Genomic DNA, 18,775 nt, shown 5'->3' on the forward strand with positions numbered 1-18,775 from the left:
TTTAAAAAAGGATTCTGAATTTCATCTTCTGTAACGGAGCGCTGATAGAACGGATTTGCCTGCCCTTACAGCGATCACATCCGCATGGTCCATGCGGGAGCTCTTTTTTTATTTTGATTTCGGACTGCATCACCACCCGTGCTGATCGGAGCTCCACGCTGGGCAAACAGGAAATATTCAAAAGTTCGCGGGGCTTTTCCTGTTTACCTGACCACTGCATCCGAGTTCAGATTGCGGTCCAGAGCGGTCACTGGTGCACTGTGGGATAGCTCCCGGAGGCCAATACCGTCGATCAGCGTCCACACTAACCCTAATCCGATATGTTAATACCGATACTAGCGTTACTCCTCTCGTTAGGGAGGAGTACAGAAACCGGTTTAAAGGGCCATTAAAATCGATATAAGGTGCCTCCTAGTGTGGACGGTTTTGGCGTTAAATCGGTTTTACGCTCCTAAAACCGATTTAAACGCCTAGTGTAGACCAGGCCTAAAATAGCTCTTTGACTACATTACATCTGTCTCTGGGACATGCACTGGCTGCTTCTTGACTTTCAAGTAGTTTGACTTATCAACCCCTAAATGGCCTGGGACCTTTCTACATGAGATACCACCTCTCTTCCTGTAATACGTCTATACATGAGGTCAACAGAGGAGCTGCTGGTAGGGCATTCTCCATGAAGACCCCATGACTTTGGAGTTCATACCCTCTTCCCGTCTCAAAGTAGACAGTTGGGGATAGAACTTTTTTCAGAGTTGGGTGGATCATGAAAGGTTGAAGACCTTGATTTACTGACTAATAGGAAAGCATGTTGCTAGTTTTTTTTCCCTTTAGTGTTCCAGCATGTATGCTAAGCAAAGAACAGTAGCCATATTTACTTAAATAATCCATGTCCCTCGGGTCTCTTGTGTGAAACATTTTAAGATACAACATATTGAAGGCTTTAGAGAAAACCTAATTCTATTCCCTGAAGAAATTTAAAAAACCCAGCTATGGTAGAAATTGATGATTCGGTAGGTGGTGCTCTTCTCTCTGAATTACTATTGCATGGGCTATTGTGGTCGTAGGTGCTAGTGAAATCTTTCCAATTCAGCACAGATCTGAGGTCTTGACCTCTTGTGCTCATTAGGAATCCTCTGGTATTTTTCTTACAAGCAGTCTTCACTCTTAAAACAGCCAATTACTATATGGAAGGCAGGTAGAAAATAACTGTTTGAAGGATCCAGGTAACATTAGACACGTACAATCTCATCCAGAGATTCAGGAAAGTTTCTAGAAAATGAGACAACTCAGCACTCATGTCAGGGGAGAGTTTTTGCCCTGTTTCCCTGGACCTTGTCTGTCACATCAGATAAGCATCTGACTAGCATCTGATAAGCAGATTGTGTCTCCTTAAGGTGAGAATCTAAGCCTAAGAATAATAGAAAACCTAAGCGAGGAATCCTAAATAAAGAAGTTTCAATAAACTGATTTTTATTTAACAATAAATAGGAATTGTAACAAAGCAAAAATCTAACTCGGCTACCACTCTGAAACCTTTCTAGTGACCTCTTCCATTCCTATGGATCCCATCCTTTCCCTCCTGGCTGTTGAGGCAGTTTAAGGCCCACAAGGCCAGCAGCTTCCTCAGTGGAGCGCTCCCCTTTGGCATGGTACGCCTGGTGAAGCGCTAGGTGTTCACGGACACTGCGCAGAAGACAGAGATAAGTAGCCGCCTGGAAATGCAGCTCATGCTGGGCCCTGCAGAGTTTCTCACTGGTGATCTGTAGAGAGGAGGAAGCCAGACAACAGGCTTAGCACACACCCGACAGGCAGACACGCGGTGACCTTTCTGGCCTCAACGTCCCCCACCCGGGCACCCAGGGGCTGGCTGCGCGCCACGTGCTCGCTCCGCTTAGCGCTGCACGGCCAGTGGCCCGCTCCTGCAGCGGCGGGGCGTTGGGTCACCTCAGCTCCACCCCGGAGGCCCCGCCCCGCCCCGCCCGAGTAGGCAGCTCGGGTGACCGGCAAACCCGGGCCCGGGGTCGCAGCCCGACTTTGCGCCAGGCGAGGAACGCGGCGGCGGAGCCCCGGCCAGGCTGAGCTGCAGGGGGCAGCAGAGAGCAGCGCCCCGCCTGGCTCCTGGGGGCGGGGCACGGACTCCGAGCGCCGCGTGGAGCTTCGCGAGGCGCCCCAGACCACGCGGGAGGGGCGGAGCCACGGCGGTGTTGCCGGCAGCTTCCTACAGCGGGGGGGAGGGGGCGGCTCGGCCAGCGGCGTCCCGCCCCGTACCCGGTGGGCGCGGAAGGCCTCCCGGAGGTGCTGATAGGCCTCCATGTCCCGGTAGGGGCGGCCCGCCTGGGCGCTCACGTAGCGCAGCTCCCGAAGGAGGCTCCGCAGGGTACGGAGCGGCGAGCCCAGAGACGCCATCTTCTCGATCTTCCCCCTCAGCGCCCGTCTCCCTGTGCCCTCAGCCAATGGGGTGCAGCCGCCTCGCCAATCAGCCAATGGAAAGCAGACATCTGGCGCAGACTCCTCCCCAACTAGGGGAAAGCAATCGAGCGCTAAAAAAACCCCAAACAAACTCAGGGAGGCGGTGCAATCGGGCGCTGAACTGTCCATCGCGGTCAGGGAGAGCAGGCGCCGCACAAGCCGTCAGGACAGACAGCGCCAGGATGAGCTATAGAGGGCCGAGTTGCATGATCGCACCCACCAAACGCGCTGGCAGGGCGGGCAATCGAGCACCGAGGCGGATTTGCAATTGAGAGAAGGAGCTCTGGGGAGTCGCGCTGGCTGCGGGCGGGGTTTCTGGCCCGGTCTTTGCCTCCAGCCCCAGCGACCTTCGTTCCCCGCGGATTTAGTGCCCCCCCCGCGCCCCGTTTGTAGCCCGAGTGGGGACTGGGGGGGCCGCTGTCCCTCAGCGCTGTCGGGTCCCGTCCCCGGGGTGCCCAGTGCCCAGACATCCCGCCGGGCCCGGCGCCCTTTGGCAGTCGCTGAGTCCCAGGCTCCGCCCCACTTCCCTGTGTTACCTGCAGGGGCCTGGTGCAGTTACCGTCCCACCACCGGGGCACGCGCAACCCTGGGTATTTTGTGACACTTGCCAAACTCTGAGGCGGAGGGAAATTAGCCCATAACACATTATGAATAAAACGGAGCGTGGACACATAAACCCAACCCGCCACATGACCCTGCCCGGATACAGAGAAATGGCTCTAGCTCGGGTTCTCAAACTGGGGGTCGCGAGGTTATTACATGGGGGGTCGTGAGCTGTCAGCCTCCACCCCAGACCCCGCTTTGCCTCCAGCATTTATAATGGTGTTAAATATATAGAAAAGTGTTTTATATAAAGGGTTACAGTCAGAGGCTTGCTATGTGAAAGGGGTCACCAGTATGAAAGTTTGAGAACCACTGCTCTAGGGGCTGGCGAGTGACAAGCTGAGATGGACACTTAGTTGGGCTACCTACTCATGCTGGGCAGGAGACCAGGAATTCATTAATCCAGGCTAAACAAGTGACTTGCACTTTTCCTTATGTGTTTTACTTGAGCTTTAGGCATCTGAGCTATTTTTAAGCCTCCTTTGCTGTATTTTGAATGCCTGGAGTCTTAGGACTGATGAGTAGCACTTTAATAATGAATGTTTGCAGTCCTAGTGCCTTGTGTGCAGATCTACGGCAACAAACTGGTGTGCAGCTCAGTGCTCACAAGCTAGTGTTACTAACTTATTTTATTTTGAATTTTGCAATCTGTTTTGCTATCTCCCAACCACTGGAGTCAAATGAGTACATGAGCCTCTCAGCTTAAATTTAAAGTTTCTATTTCTTACGTAGTGGAGAAAACCTCAAAAACATGAATCCTAAAAGCTAAAAAATCCCACCACCACCAACTCTCCCTCAAACAACATCACCCCCCCCCCCCAACCAGACAAACAAAAATACAGACCTCTCCCCTTCATCCTTTGGAGCACAAGACATTCATCATTTTCTGCCATTTCTTTCTGGTGCTGGTCTGTTCAGGCTTCTGAGTGTCATGTTGATGGATTTGGCTTCTTTTTCAATTGGTCTGTATAATGTTTCGCTAAGTGGCCTGTTCATATGATCATTTGCCATGGAAGTCATGTTGTTGTCATTCTTAATGTGTGTCCTAAATATGTCCATTGTCTTCATGCCACTGTTAGATTGTTCTACTTAAAGAGTTTCTGATGTTGCAAGAAAGTCTTTCAAATGGACTTTGAAGATCTTCCATTGGCATTTACTATGAGTTGATTTTCGTATCAACTTCTATAGATTTCCATGATGCCATAAAGGAGGGAAGGCAAGATGCTAGCTTTAAAAAACAGCAATGTATTTTTGTGTGAGGGCCAATCATGTTACTTTTTCAAATCTTTTCAAGTTTATGAACATTTTTGGTGTTTTTTAATATTTGTTATGTGACAAATAGCATGGTGTCATCATCATTACACATCTCACTCCTTAGCTAGGTAAAATAACTTCTTCTAGTGCAGGTTTGGGCAAACTGCAGTCCGCAAGCCGGATCTGGCCCACCAGCCATTTTAATCCAGGCCTCACGCTCCTGCTGGGGAGCGGGGTCTGGAGCTTGACCCACTCTGGCGCTCCAGCCGGGGAGAAGGGTCGGGGGCCTCTCCACGCGGCTTTTGGAAGCAGCGGCATGGCCCTTCTCCAGCTCCTACGCATAGGGGTAGCCAGGGTGTTCCACTCTGCATGCTGCCCTGCCCTAAGCACTGCCCCTGCAGCTCCCTTTGGCCAGGAACCACAACCAATAGGAGCTGCAGGGGCGGTGCCTGCGGACGGCGCAGTGCCTGCGGACAGGGCAGTGTGCAGAGTCATCTTGCTGCGCCTCTATGTAGGAGCCAGAGACAGGACATGCCACTGCTTCCAGGAGCTGCCTGAGGTAAGTGCCGCCCGGAGCCTGCACCCCTGAGCCCCTGCCCCAGCCCTGATCCCCCTCCTGCCCTCCAAACCCATCGATCCCAGCCTGGAGCACCCTCCTACACCCCAAACTCCTCATCCCCAGCCCCATCCCAGAGCTCACACCCCCCAGTGGAGCCCTCACCGCCCCCCCAATCCCCAGCCTCAAGCCCCCTCCTGCACCCTGAACTCCTCATTTCTGGCCCCATGTCAGAGCCTGCACCCCCAACCAGAGCCCTCACCTCCTGCACCCCAACCCCAATTTTGTGAGCCTTCATGGCCCGCCACACAATTTCTATTCCCAGATGTGGCCCTGGGCCAAAAAGCTTGCCCACCCCTGTTCTAGGGGTTCTTCATCCAGTCTAATGGTTACTTTTGTGACGTTGAGAGTCATATATTTTGTCTTCCACTTGTTAATGAACCAACCAACTCGTTTTGCTGTATCTGCCAAAAGCTATGTTCCCAGAGTGGAGGAGGGGGTGGGCAACCAGAGGACTCCATCTTATTGAACCTGATTGCCATATAATATTATTAACCCCAAGCATTAAAAAATCATGAGACTTTAAAATAAGAAATTTTGGATTATTTTTTATTTGCTTTCTGGAATGTGGGCAAATAAAAAACACAACACTTTTATTAAAGTCTCATAATTTTGAAGCCAAACGCATAATATTTAAAGGCTTGGAGTTGATAAAACTGTATGTTGATCACCTACCTATCAACTGTAGGTTGATCACCTAGAATCAAACCTATCACCAATTGGAGATTTTAGTCTCCCTTCAAAAGCCATTTTATTGATCAGGGTCAGCAAGATAGGCGTGTGGTTCCTCCCCCGCTGTGGGGCAGTCAGTCAAAGACAATCTCAGATGGGAGGATGAGGTATTACGCTTCAACTCATCTCACTTCAAGTGTTCAGAGTTCTGCGTAAGGCTATATTGGGCACAAGTCACCCCCAGTGACTTCAGTCCACCCCCGAGTTGAAAGCACAGTGTGGAAAGACCTGTCCTGAGTAAAATCCGACTGAGGAGCAATTTGCGTCCCACGGATAAATAATTTGGGAAAGGGGAAAAAAATTCTCTCTTCACCCCAGATGGGACTCGAACCCACAATCCCTGGCTTAGGAGGCCAATGCCTTATCCATTAGGCCACTGGGGCTACCATAAAAGCCTGCTCTTCATTCGCTCATTTCTTCCTACATGTGATCCCCGCCCCCCCTTAAGGAACACTGATTGGCCCATCTATTAGCACCCTCCTGTCAACTGCGCACAGGAAGCTGTGCGCACAGCCTTCTGGGACTTATCATGTCTGCGCACCAGCGTAGCGCACAACGTCATGGGAGTGGCAGCTCTCCCCCTACGGAACCCTGGGAAGTGTAGTTTTACCCGAAGGCGGTCGGGCGATGATGGCGCTGGGGGCGGTGCGTGGCCTTAGAACCTGGAGAGGCCACGGAGCAAAGTGGGCGGCCCCGCCGCGCGCCAGGCCCATCACCGGTCGCTCACTGCCGCGGCCTGAGATCATGTCCGGCCCCACTCGGCGCCGCGCTAGGCTGCCACGTGCTGGGTGGCTCATAGGGGGAGCGAGTGGCGCCCTGTGCCGGTGTAGAGCAGGTACCGCTGCTCAGCTCCCCCAGCACACCCCGACCCCGGGCGGACTGAGTTTTCTGGTCCACCGTCAGCAGCTTCTGCCACATGGGGTTGGGGGTTAATTGGTCAAGCAAATCTGGCCCAACATTGTCCCCGGCTAATTTAAGAGTCGCCCTTCTGCAGTCGCAGGCCAGTTGCACTAAAACTGATGGGCCAATCACCATTTAATGCTGAGCTCTTCAGTGTCAAGAACAAGCAGACTAGATACAAACTAGGGGGCTGGAGCAAAGTTGAGAACACGACCTGTTGACCCAGCACCACCGCCGTGGGCGGAGTCAGCCCTAGCCGTTTCCGGGGGGGTGGTGCTGTGCTGTGGGGGTGGGACGGGAAAGATAAGATGTAGTTTAGCACCCCTGCCTTTACACGTTTATTTAATAATAGTTCCCATCACCCATGTAGTTGTGCATCTTTCTCAGGCTCTGTCCCATTATTGCTGCTGGCAGCCTGAAGATGAGGCATCTGACTGAAACAACGTATGTTCTTCCCCAAACGCTGGGGGATTGATCATGTTACCTGACCCTGGGTCTCTGATGGAACTGTAATTTATCAACTACAGTAGAAACTTTCATTCATTCATGCCCGTCACCCCAACCGGGGTATGGGCCGCCAACAACAGATCTCCATAGTCTTCTATCCTGGGCCATTCGCTCTAGCTGGTTCCAGGTATAGCCCATTTTTTTGCTATCAACCTGAAGGTCGCGTAGGTATTTCTTTTTTTTCTTTTTTTCCGCTGCCTTGGGGGCTGTTGCTGCAGTGCTGTGATGTTGATTTGGGTTGGCTGTGTGTATGTGTTGTGTGTATCCCCCCCAGCCCTCTCTCTCTTTCTCTTCTCTCTTCCTGAGTTGGAGGGTCCTGGGTGGGAGATGTGGATGTTGATAGTAGAAACTTAGATAGATATAAATGGTCCTGTCTTTGTGATGCTGAAAAGTTCTGACAACCACATACACGGTGCTAATATGTACATTCCTCTTTATTTAATACAGCACAGACACGTGACACATACAAAAGAAAAATACACTCATGAAAAAGAACCCTGTCCCAATTAAGGACAGGAAACATTTACACTCAATTGAATAAGGCTCTTACTTTAGAACACAGGTCTGCTAGCTACACTTGGAATCTCAGAGCAAGCCTATTGCCAAAAAATCTCAGCACCTTATTTAGGATAGTGAAAGTAGGGAGGGACAGAACATGTTTGGGACCTGTGAGGCAGGTTCAGTAGATTCAGTTACCACACTGAGATCTGCAAGAGTGAGTGCACATATGTGGTTATGAGATAGCACTGCCTTCTTTGCTATTTTATCCTGCGGGACCAAAGCATGATGAAAGGAATTATGTTCCACCAGCTCTTCTTGCAGAATGTCAGATATGCAACCTGTCAAAAAAAAAAAATTCAACCTGTCCTGCAAAATGCAGGATGATAAACCTGATTATTTGGGAGGAAAGCGAAAACATCACAGTATCAAGGTGAAGAGTTTTATCAGGAACCTCCCCCCAGGTGGCCAACACGCTGCCAGCCACAGTTGGGAATGCACACAGGAAACTAGCTTCCCTGTTAAATGGCTAGCATGTATTAAACTGATCAGCAAGCATACACATTTTGGAACTGGTGCAGACTTTTGTGGCAGCAGCTTCCCCATTTTCCTGCTCCAGTTCAGGATGGAAATTAAGCAGGCACCAGTTTCTCTGGCAAAGAGCCTTATACACTTTTTTTTTTTTTAAACTAAAATAGAAAAAAGGGAGACAAGTGTATTTACAAAATCCATGGCTGGTACAGTACATAATTTTTAAGACACACTAAATGCTACAATCTTTCAGGTCCTGAGATTATTACAAAAAAAAAATCAACTCAAAACTTGTATTCAGGTCCAGTTTTATAAGGAGAGAAATAAAAAAAAAATCACTTGTTTAAAAATACAGTATCCCTTTAAGTTAGTGGAACGCATCTTTGTAAAAAAAACAAAACCAAAGTAATTGGCACCTGTCACCAATAAGTAGCTGGATTTGGTTATTCAGGCCCCTCTCCTCAAGGGCTGCTATACATGCTTATTGTCATATGGGGGAAGCATTTCACAGGGGAGTTCATCAGGTAAGCACACGGGCTCGCTCTCCTTTCACCAAGCCAAGGGCTTTTCCCCCCCATGTTCTGAAGTAAGCAGGTATTAAGGAGCAAGTAGACGTGAATTCGTGTGGAATAAAATGAAGAAAAAAATAAATCACAGAATCCCCACTTCAAATGTGTCTGCCATCACACAGGAATTGTACATTCCCTTTCTTGGTATTAAGGAGGATCACAAAAGTCTGTATACTGACAGTTTCTTTTTAAGTTTAGTTGAGGCACAATAAGCACTCGCCTGCTAATTTTTTGTCCTAAACTTGGCAATGACAGTCAGGAAAGTACCCAGGTAAAGGGCCCTCAGCCCCTCACTTTACATAATCTACATTCTCAAGAGCACCAGCCAGCCAAGTAGAATTAAGCTGGTTAACTCTTTCATATATTTTTTTAATGAAACAGCAAACAGGATACTGCAGCCTAAACCCTTTCACTGAGAGGACTCTTGCTGCAATTAGAATAAGCAGCTTTTAAGCTTGGAAGCTCTGCTGTTGAACAAATCCCTTCTCTAGGCAGAGGTAAAAGGACTTGCCCATGTCTGCTCACAAGGAAGAGTTCTAGTACAGTGCTTTCTCTCTCTCTAAATTAGAGCAACAGATACCCTCCTATAGTAAGCATCTTTGACTGGGAGCCCAGAAATTGCCAGCATTCTAAGGATTATTTAACCATAAAATGCATTTGACCTCCAACCCTTGGGGGAAGGAGGCTGGAAGAGGGAGAAAAATCACACAGAAAGGGGACTAATTTAACTGCTAAAATATAACAATGCTCAGCAGAGACTTTTTGGGGGGAAGTAGAGAGGAATAATTAATTGTGTAATGTATTTTACTTCTTTAAATCAATAGTCCTAAATAAATATTCTGGAGAGAAACAAATCCCAGTCTAAACCTTGAGAATGTATGCAAGAAAATTGCACAAATTGCTACAGCAAGATAGAAATACTGACTTTAAAACAGACTCATTACAGCTCTTGCCTCTGAGGCTGGATTGTTCTGCTGTAACAAGTGCAACACCGCAGTGGATGAGAAGGCAGTGGGGATCCCAATGCAGCCTCTATTTAGAAGAGATTCCATCTATAAGAGATCCAGCCACTGACTAGCTAAAATCTCCCCTTAATTAGAAAGGGTCAGTTCACTAAACATTGCATTTACTAAATCCTATATTTCAGTGGTAGGAAGGGTACAGGAAATCAATCCCTCACCCACCCAAAAGTGTAATCTATACATCAGAATTACTTCAGATTGCTGTGGCTTCTTGGTCCAGTTCTGCAGAGCTGAATATTGTGCAACTATCTAAAAAGCTCTCAGAATCAAACCTATCACCAATTGGAGATTTTAGTCTCCCTTCAAAAGCCATTTTATTACACTTGTGACACTAGAGTTTGCACCAGAGAATGGGTTTTTTCTTTTTTTTTTTCTTTTTGAATACAAAGTTCATTTTCCCTGTTAGAAAAAAATACTTTTTTTGAAGTACAGACATTCAAAAACTACGTCATGTTTCTTTGGGTAGAAGTTTAACATTTGTTAATGGGGGCAGGGAGAGGAGTGTACATAACACTGGAACATGTAAAGAATACTTATCTGCATAGTTGATATTCATGACTACTAATCAAACTAAGGCCTTATCTGGAAAAAGCTGAGAACACAAAACAGTTTTTTCGCCCCCATAGGTGGAAACTAATCAGTCCCAAATAAGCTGTGGGTGTCATCAGCTATTTGGTTTATCTTAAACTTGGTAGCGTCTCCCAACTTGTTTTGGTTGGACAACAGAGCTCTTTCCCTCTCTCACATCCTCTCTTTTGTTGTTGGGCAGTCAAGAACACTGTCAAAGTTAACCAAAGGTAGTGTACCCCACTTGTACTGGACACTTTCATTAGTATTACAAATTTATTAGCAGCTTACTGCTTCACAGCCAGAAGGGGGTGATGAGAGAAAAGGAGAAGTTGCAATTCATTTCTAGAAAGATGGAATAAGTAGGAATTTTTTTTTTCATTCTAAGAGTTGCTCTATAGAGTTACAGTTATCACATGTTGGATACTAAAAATGTAGACAGACATCCTTTGCCTCAGCTAAGGAGAGCACAGCACAACTCAGGTAGGGCGTGCACACATGGCTGGAGGACACCTTTGTTTCTGCCCCCTCCAATCATGGGACAGCTGCACGCCAGGCTGGTCCCTTGGAGCAGATTCATAGGTTCTCTAAGTTACTTCACCTACCCATAGCCCCAAGGGGCTATGTTAATTAACAGCCAGAAATTGCTGGGTCTCAGGAAAGTTGGGTAAACCAGCTTTGGGGTTGCTTTGTGCTGATAGGATCACTAATTTATATAGATACAGTCGTGATTTTCAACAGGTTAAAAAAAGCTTTCGGGTAAGGTTAATAACTAAAATTACAGTCATACCCTATTTTCTCTCACAAAACCAAACCCTGGTACTTGACAGCCCACCTTACTTTCTAGATTAACTCTGCTCCTAATTAGGGAGGGAAGTTCTCAAACCTTGATCTGGTTTCTGGAAGGGGAAAGCCCACTCTTTCCTCCTCCATATTGCAACCAGACCAAGCCTGTCACTACCTAGCAGAAATACCTCACAGAACCACCATAGCTTACTTCTGTTTGTTATTGTAGGTTGAGCAACATTCAGCATTAGTCAACATTTGATTTTGATTTTGACTAGTCAACACTGATTTCTCTGAAAGTTTTTATAGAAATGCAAGCTAGACATTTGTTCAATTATTTTCAGCATATAGTAAAACCTTACTAATTTGCATTAAATCACTTGGACACCTATTAGCAGATTGCTTATTATATAACAAGCAAAATTTAACAAATAAAACAGATACGTTCATTTAGTTTGATCACTGTAGTTAAGATATATTGTAAATTATTTATACTGCTAATTAGTAGATCTTCTATAAATAATGAAGTCTCAACAAGAAGACACCTCACTCCAATCTTTGAGAGCTGGAAAAATGCACTTTTTCTGGTGTGTGATTTAAGCAGCTTGTGGATTATAGCAAGGTTTTACTGAGACTAATTTGCTGAGAACAATATAAGGAAGCGCACTCCATTCTTCTATTGTATGGGAGAAAGTGGCACAACTTTGGTGAATTTAAGTACTCATTTAAGCTAGAGAGTGATAGAATGACTATTGTCGGGCAGACGTGGATAGCACCATGAAAGCTTCCCTGTAATACATCTCAATTCAGACTTGTTTCAACCTAGTATTTTAGCTGTCTCCTCTACTAAAAGGGCTATCAGTTGTGGGGAATTGTGCCAAACTCTAGGAGTGGTTATGAGAGACAGTCTAATACTTACAGGTAGAAAGACTGAGATTACCAAACTAATCTCATTTGCGACCTAAACAAGATTCAAACAGATCTCCAAAGGGAAATGCATCAAATTCCTTTCCCACTAACCAACTCCTCTGTGTCTCTCACACACAGCTTACTATACTGTCATCTGTGCCCAAATGTCCACCTTTCAGAAGTAAAACAGAATTCTTAGGAATACTGTTTTGTGTGTGAGAGAGAACATACAGAATGAATGCCATGGTACAGCAGCTATAACTTATTATACACACACACACACACACACACACACACCACACTTTTTACAAAAGGGAAAATAGTATAACAGCATAAAGTCATCTTGGCAAGTTTAAGATTTTTCTCCCAAATGCCTCCCAGCACTTTAGGATCTCTGAGAACAGTTTAAAGGAAGGGAGAGGGGGAAATAAAATAAAGAAAAGGCACTTAAACAAAGGACAAAGGCCTGAATCAAGTAAGTCATGGAGGGGTAACAGCCATTTCACCAGAGCTAGGACCAATCAGAATCTACCAACTTTTATTTTTAAACTTCTATAAAATTAAAATTGCATAAAGTGTTAATTAACCAGTCATTTACCTACCACATTTACCTTCTGGTTCATTTTAAGAAAACAAAACAGCAAGTGTCCCTACTGTGATCCCCATCTCAGCAAAAAATGGGAAGCTGGAGTCCGGGGTGTAAGCCTTCCAGAGCTTTGCTTGACTGCAGGTTTTGCTTTTTCCTGCAATTCAATCTTCAAAGAAAGTCCAAAACTAAAATAATCGAAGAGGAATCACTGTGCCTTTAACAATGCACTCAAAAAAAATCAAACACCCCATCACGCCTAATCCATCTGTGGGCAAAAACTACTCCAAAAACGAACTGTAAACTAGATTAAAATTCGCTAATAAATACAGCCAAAAGTTCATTTTACAAATGTAGCAGCAAATGTGATAAAGTTAGTTGGAGTCCTAAGAGACAACCCCCAGAAGGTTATGGTTTGCACAACTGATGGCAGCTTGGGAGAGTTGCGGGATTTCTCTGCTTTCATGTCCTCAAGTGTCCTAGACCAAGTGGAGGAGGAGTGTGGAGGAAGTGTCAGGCAGTTGGAGTGGGGGAAAGGAACAAGACCCTGTGTGCCTGCTTCACCCAAAATCTATGCACCAAACAGCCTTGACAGGATTCAAACAAAAACCAGAACCCAGGTAATTAAAAGTCACTTCTGATTAGCTGAAAACAGATGTTAAACCCACAGCATCCACTCATGACTTGGTGGCTCAATATTACTAATGCATTTTAACAGCAACCTAATAGAGAATGATGGGCAAAAAATAACAATTTAGGCCATCAACATCTATCTTGGGGAGGTGGAGAACACAGAAATAATGATCCAAATGATTAGAAACTTTGCAGCTTGTGGTTCACCTAACCTAGTTCCTTTCTCTATTCTTTGCAAAGTTCTCAGAGGATTTAAAATTGCTACCTATGCCTTTTGGAGCTTTGGAACATGTAGCAGAAGGCATTACTCAAAGGGTTTTTAGCATCTAAAACCTGTGTTTGAAATTATTGCTTGAATTATTTGAGGTTCAGAGTGAGCTTGATACTTCAGCTCACAGACAATCCCCAAATGAAGGTCAGCTGCCCAGAAAGACAGCTCAACTGGCTCTTATTGCTTGTGAATACTGAGGGTTATTTAGTATGTACAGCAGCTTATATACATTACCAAAGGCCCTTAAAAAGTAGTAACTCTTGAAAAACAGCTTAAACAATAAGTTGCTGTGCAAGGAGTAATAAAGTGTATTAGTCTAATTTTGCATTGGGATGTTGCAGATATCCTTCACATGCTCCCTGGTTCTGCAATCCTGGGAATTACTCTATAGTTATCTTTTGACCTGGCTTTTCCGGGTTGAGGAAGTGGAGAATAGAAAAGGAGTTGGAATACAGAATCTTTCTCCTTTGGGTCAACTGATTCCAAAGTGGCCCACGAGGCTGGTAGTGACTAGAAATAGTTATACTCCAAGAACTGTTTCACTGGCCTATATGAAGTGAGTTTGTGACCTCAGTGAAGTTTCACATCATACAACTATTTCCAAAACTAGTACTAATATGCCTTCTTGTTACCATTCTCAGAAAACAGGCCAACGATTGAATGGGCTGTGGAGACTGAACTCCCCTCTCAATCCTAGAGATATACCTTGCAAATGAGGCACACTTGCGGGTTGGGGAGAAGGAAACTTGTGCTGTCACTGTCTGTGCTGTACGGATAAAGGGCTCCAATCTCCAGGACTGTCAATTGTGTACCTGTCACTAGATCTAGAATTTCACTTAAAAAAAAAAAGTATGAAAGTAAAGGATGGCAATGTGTGTGAGACACCTTGAGGGAGGAAGTATAGAAGAGGGCAGAGTTCTCTTGGGGTGGGGGTCTTTTCCACATATTGCTGCTGGGTGGCCCTCCACTTCACCCCCTCAGCTACATGCATTATTAGAAGTGTGGGGTATGTTTGGCATAGGTCAAAGAATTCTGGCTTCACAGAATCTGCTTCCTTCCTCCCTTCCTGGGGTAAAAGATCACACAAAAGCAAAACTTGGATGCTACCCTCTGAATAGTTAATGGAATCTTATGCCTTGGAGAATTTTCATCTGAGTAGGAATGCCAGGGTCTGTATGAATATATACACCCTTTTTGAAATTAACCTTGATGCTAAGAGTTGTAATTTTGTCTAGCCAACATGCCACCTACAGAACATTTACATAAGCAGAAAAAACACAATTTGCCTAGTGCCATGGGGTGAAATTCAAAACCTAATGGATCTTATTTTGGTTCAATCTGTCATTTACAGAAATTCCTTGTGCAAAATCCTTTATTGCTGGGCTCAACCCAACATTTATTTATATTTATATGATATATACAATATATATTATTTTAAATTCATGTTTTTATATAATTTATATATATAAAATTAAAGAGATCTAAATAGAAAAAAGAATTGTTGTCTGTTCTTAAGAAAAATAGTTCACATGTCAAAGAAAATGGAAAGCTAAAAGTTGGTTTAGCAAAAACACTAGAGATTTAATAGCCAGAGGTCAAAGTTTGTACTTGGAAGGTGTGAGGTGACCATCAGTCATAAGTACAATCTCAGATCAGAACTACTGGAAAGTTCAAGACAGACTAGAATTCCAGTATCTTTGATCACAGGGATATACTGGGTTTGCAAGAGAAAGGGCCTCAAATCAGAAATTGTGATATTCCAGATCAGAAGATCCCATACTTTCTTACTTTTATGTTGCAATTTCTGCCATGCTTCTCTTTCCACTTAAAGAAAGATGGGACTCAACAATAAAGTTTTAATGTAAGAACCTCTTCTGTCCTATTGTCAAAAGTGCAATGTGTGCTAAATGTTTCCTAAACATATAAATGGACTACCTGATATATTGCTATCCAAAAATGAAAGCCAGCCTTGCTGTTTTGTATTACCATCCAGGGCAGAGTTGAGGTCATGAGTACCCCAGGCCAGCAGGGGCCGGCAATGCTAAAGAGACAACACATTCAGCCCCAGGAGGAGAAAAGGCACCCCAGGTCACTTCTGAATGATTCCTCTTTGGCTAATGCTTGAAGCAGTATAACTTGGCTCTGAAGTAGGCCTCATCCAGCTCTCCTTAGCTGAAGGGTTCACTACTATGTCTAGCTTTTGAAAGTAGTTGGATGGAAGAGGGAACGGATCCAGCAGGGATGAGGAAGTGCCCTTGTGTTTTATGAAGGATGTAGATTCTACACTGTAAATAGCAGAGATACACAAGGAGAACCAATTGAAGAAATGAAGCAAGTTTAACGGTGGAAAACCATAGTGTTCATCTTCCAAAAAAAAAAAAAAAATTAGGTGTGGGGAGATAAGAATGCTGTCTGATCTGAAACAAAATTTAGATTCCATTTTATGTAAAAAAAAAAAAAGATTTTTTTTCTTTAAATACCAATCACTCTATGCTAAAATTAACTTGGGAGTAGAGACTAATGGAAACTCCTCTTTACTCTTCTCCTGCCTCTCCAACAGAATTCTCTCTTTGAAAGAGAGCTCTGCCTGGGGAGTAATGAGACTGCTTTAGCCACAGGACCCACAAAACCCAGCAGGGCCTGTATTCATTAGGCTTTTCCAAAGAGGTAATGTTGGACAAATGTCTGTATCAGAAACTATCTGTGGAAAGTTTATTCTTATTTATGCCACAGAGTGCCCAAGCAGAGACCATCTCTGGTCTGCACTACATATGGTCCACGACCATAGGATACACTCAGGGCCCATTCATATTCTTTTGCAGGGACCTTCAAGTTGTTAAAGTGGATGGCTTCCTACCTCCCAGGACAGATGGAGAAATTTACTCCATCTCTCTTCATGCTTCCTCCTTATCATTAGGCATTACCCAGAAAGTAAACATTGTGCCACTGTGGGTTTGACAAATGAAACTTGCCAGTCAGAACAGATTTTAAAAGGCTGAGTTTCTTTAGGTAAGCTCAAACTCTGATCAATCTGCATGAAAGCCTTTCCTCCTTTTCCTCCTCTATTTGATCAAGTATTTTCTTTTTCTTCTTTCCTCTCACCACAGTGCTTGGGATCAGAGTATGTAAACATTGACAGAAACAGCAGCCCTGTGACCATGTAAGCACTTTCCCAACCGGGCAGATTCCATCAGCCAATCAGAACCGCTTCATGCTCCCGTGCTCATCCAGAAGTCACTGGGTTTTCCGCTGTAACTTAGTGTCCCCTTTACTTTGGCCTCCATCTGGAATTTGGGGGTGTAGGTTGAAGGGGGAAAGAAGAGGAACAAAAAAACAGATATAAAGTTCTCTTGTGATTATGTGAGTTACACTATGAATAAAGCAACCTGCACTGCAGAATACTGAACTGCATTCCTGTTGGTTGTCCTGAACAGGTGAATTCCAGCAGCTAGTGAGAGTGCACAACTGTGACATGCAGTAAATGAACATACTTGTTTGCACCAAAGGCTGTGAATGACTGATAAGCTGTCTACAGGATGTGGGCGGCTTCTGTTTGTTTTTTAAAAATAAATTTTAAGTGGGAATGCCAAACTCAAACACTACTAAAATGTGTTGTCTTCATGGGGTGGAGGATTCCCTCATTATCTTCTTACCAGCTTATTTAATTTGCACTATAATTGTTGATGCTTAACATTCAGCAGAAAACACTATTCTTTCTTGAAGTAACAGCTAAATTGTTGTTTGGGAGAGTGCTAAATCTAAACCTCAGGTCTCTAGCACTTTTTGCAATAAAGCATATAAAAATCAACCTATGGAACTTATTGCAAACAGTTGAGTAAGAAAGGTTGAATTGTTTTCACAGGCTCTTGAAACAGCACTTCCTAAAACCCGTGGAGCTGAGCATTGTGTGGGTGGAGTAAAGAACCCCGCCAGCTCCACTCAGCCCACTTCAGACCCCCACTCCCTGTTTGGGCCACAACTCATGAAGTAGCCAAGAAAATTCCATGTCCTAAATTGCATAATCCTTTACAACTGTGGAACTATTTTTCAGCCATACTGAGCTCGTGGACTGTAACAGGGCGAAGCAGGGTCCCCCTTAGTCCTGCCTCTTCTCTGATCCAAAAAACACTCAGAGACCCTTAGGTTTAGCAATCACCGGTGCAGTTTATGCAATCCCACCACCTTCTCATCCTATACCACTTGGGGTTTTCAGCCTTGAGGACTCCTGAGCCTCAGCACCCACAAGGGAAGAGCTACCCCTCTCTGGCTTCCCCTCTTCCTTCCTTCCTCTGGGCCTGTATATAGCCACAGGCTAATAGACTGGCAGCTGTTTCCCCTTTGCCAATCAGGCACAGGTTTCTCTAGCCAGTTCCAATTTACCTCCCTTAATTGGAGCTGGCATGACAGAGGGCTGGCTCAGCAGTTCCTGCCCAGCACCCTGTCACATGGTCCCAAAAAAAATGGAGAGCCACTGCTTTAGACGGGAGTGCTCAAACTTTATTGCAACGACCCCCTTCTGACAAAAAATTACTACATGACCCCAGGAAGGGGTACTGAAGCCTGAGCCCACTCGAGCCCCACTGTCATGGGCGGGAGGGCCAAAGCCGAAGGGCTTCAGTCCTGGGTTGGGTGTCAGTAACCTGAGCCCTGCTGCCCAGGGTTGAAGCCAAAGCCAAAGCCCCAGGAGGTGGGGCTCGGGGTTAGACCTTGAGCCCCAGCAAGTCTAACGCCAGCCCTGGCAATCCCATTAAAATGGGGTCGCGACCCACAGTTTGAGAACCGCTGCTCTAGACCACACTGCCTTAAAAAAAAATCAATAAACTAATCCTCTCAGAAGGGACAATATTTATCTGAGCTAATCTGTCAAGAGTTTTCAATCTGCTCGTCCTATTTAAAGTAGGAGGTGTTGTATACATACAAAGGAATTAAAGAAAAATCAAGAAGCCGGTAACTGGAAGTTCAGTGTCACCTCCAAAGGGGAAGACTAGCTCCACAAATAAGTCCCTCATTCATCTTGTAACCAATAAAATAATTATTTACTGGGTATTAATTTTATTTCATTGCAATCTTAGGCCTCTAGCTTCCAGTGCAAGAAAGTTCACTACCTCCAAGATTTTTTACCTTTTGAGGCAATGGTAGTGACAATTTATGCATGAAAGACTCACCATTCCACTTCCAAATATAAAACTGCAATAGCATGTGCACCATTTGCCATTACTGCAGCCTGAGAACATTCCAGCCACTTCCTTTGTTGTCTTTGTTATCTTCAGATCATCATCAATCTGGTCCCCAGCAAGGAAGCTGAAGCCCAGATAAATTCTC

At 45.1% G+C, this 18,775-nt stretch overlaps 2 protein-coding genes and 1 non-coding gene across 17 annotated transcripts in view; all 3 read right to left on the minus strand.

Annotated features, from left to right (window-relative positions):
• Nucleotides 1–1,453: 1,453 nt before the first annotated feature.
• On the minus strand, nt 1,454–2,536 carry FMC1 (formation of mitochondrial complex V assembly factor 1 homolog). The gene is made up of 2 exons (XM_039492298.1): nt 2,269–2,536; nt 1,454–1,760 (listed from the first exon to the last, which is right to left on the minus strand). Exons 1-2 carry the CDS (start codon nt 2,404–2,406, stop codon nt 1,557–1,559), a joined length of 342 nt encoding a protein of 113 aa, XP_039348232.1. The 5' UTR covers nt 2,407–2,536; the 3' UTR covers nt 1,454–1,556.
• A 3,448-nt stretch (nt 2,537–5,984) lies between these two features.
• Nucleotides 5,985–6,057, minus strand: TRNAR-CCU. Its single transcript has one exon. It is a non-coding gene; the product is annotated as a tRNA-Arg (tRNA).
• A 1,440-nt stretch (nt 6,058–7,497) lies between these two features.
• The window catches only part of UBN2 (ubinuclein 2), a 111,529-nt gene continuing 100,251 nt past the window's right edge, over nt 7,498–18,775 (minus strand). For 14 of the 15 annotated variants that reach the window (XM_039492319.1, XM_039492327.1, XM_039492309.1 and 11 more), the window contains one exon: nt 8,882–16,737. In XM_039492319.1, coding sequence (XP_039348253.1) covers nt 16,688–16,737 — 50 coding nt within the window. In that variant the 3' untranslated portion in view covers nt 8,882–16,687. Of the gene's footprint in view, nt 16,738–18,775 lie in introns of all 15 variants that reach the window. The other variant, XM_039492329.1, reaches the window with a different exon arrangement.

This window comes from Mauremys reevesii, linkage group 1 (genome assembly GCF_016161935.1).
Source record: "Mauremys reevesii isolate NIE-2019 linkage group 1, ASM1616193v1, whole genome shotgun sequence".
NCBI lineage: Eukaryota > Metazoa > Chordata > Testudines > Geoemydidae > Mauremys > Mauremys reevesii.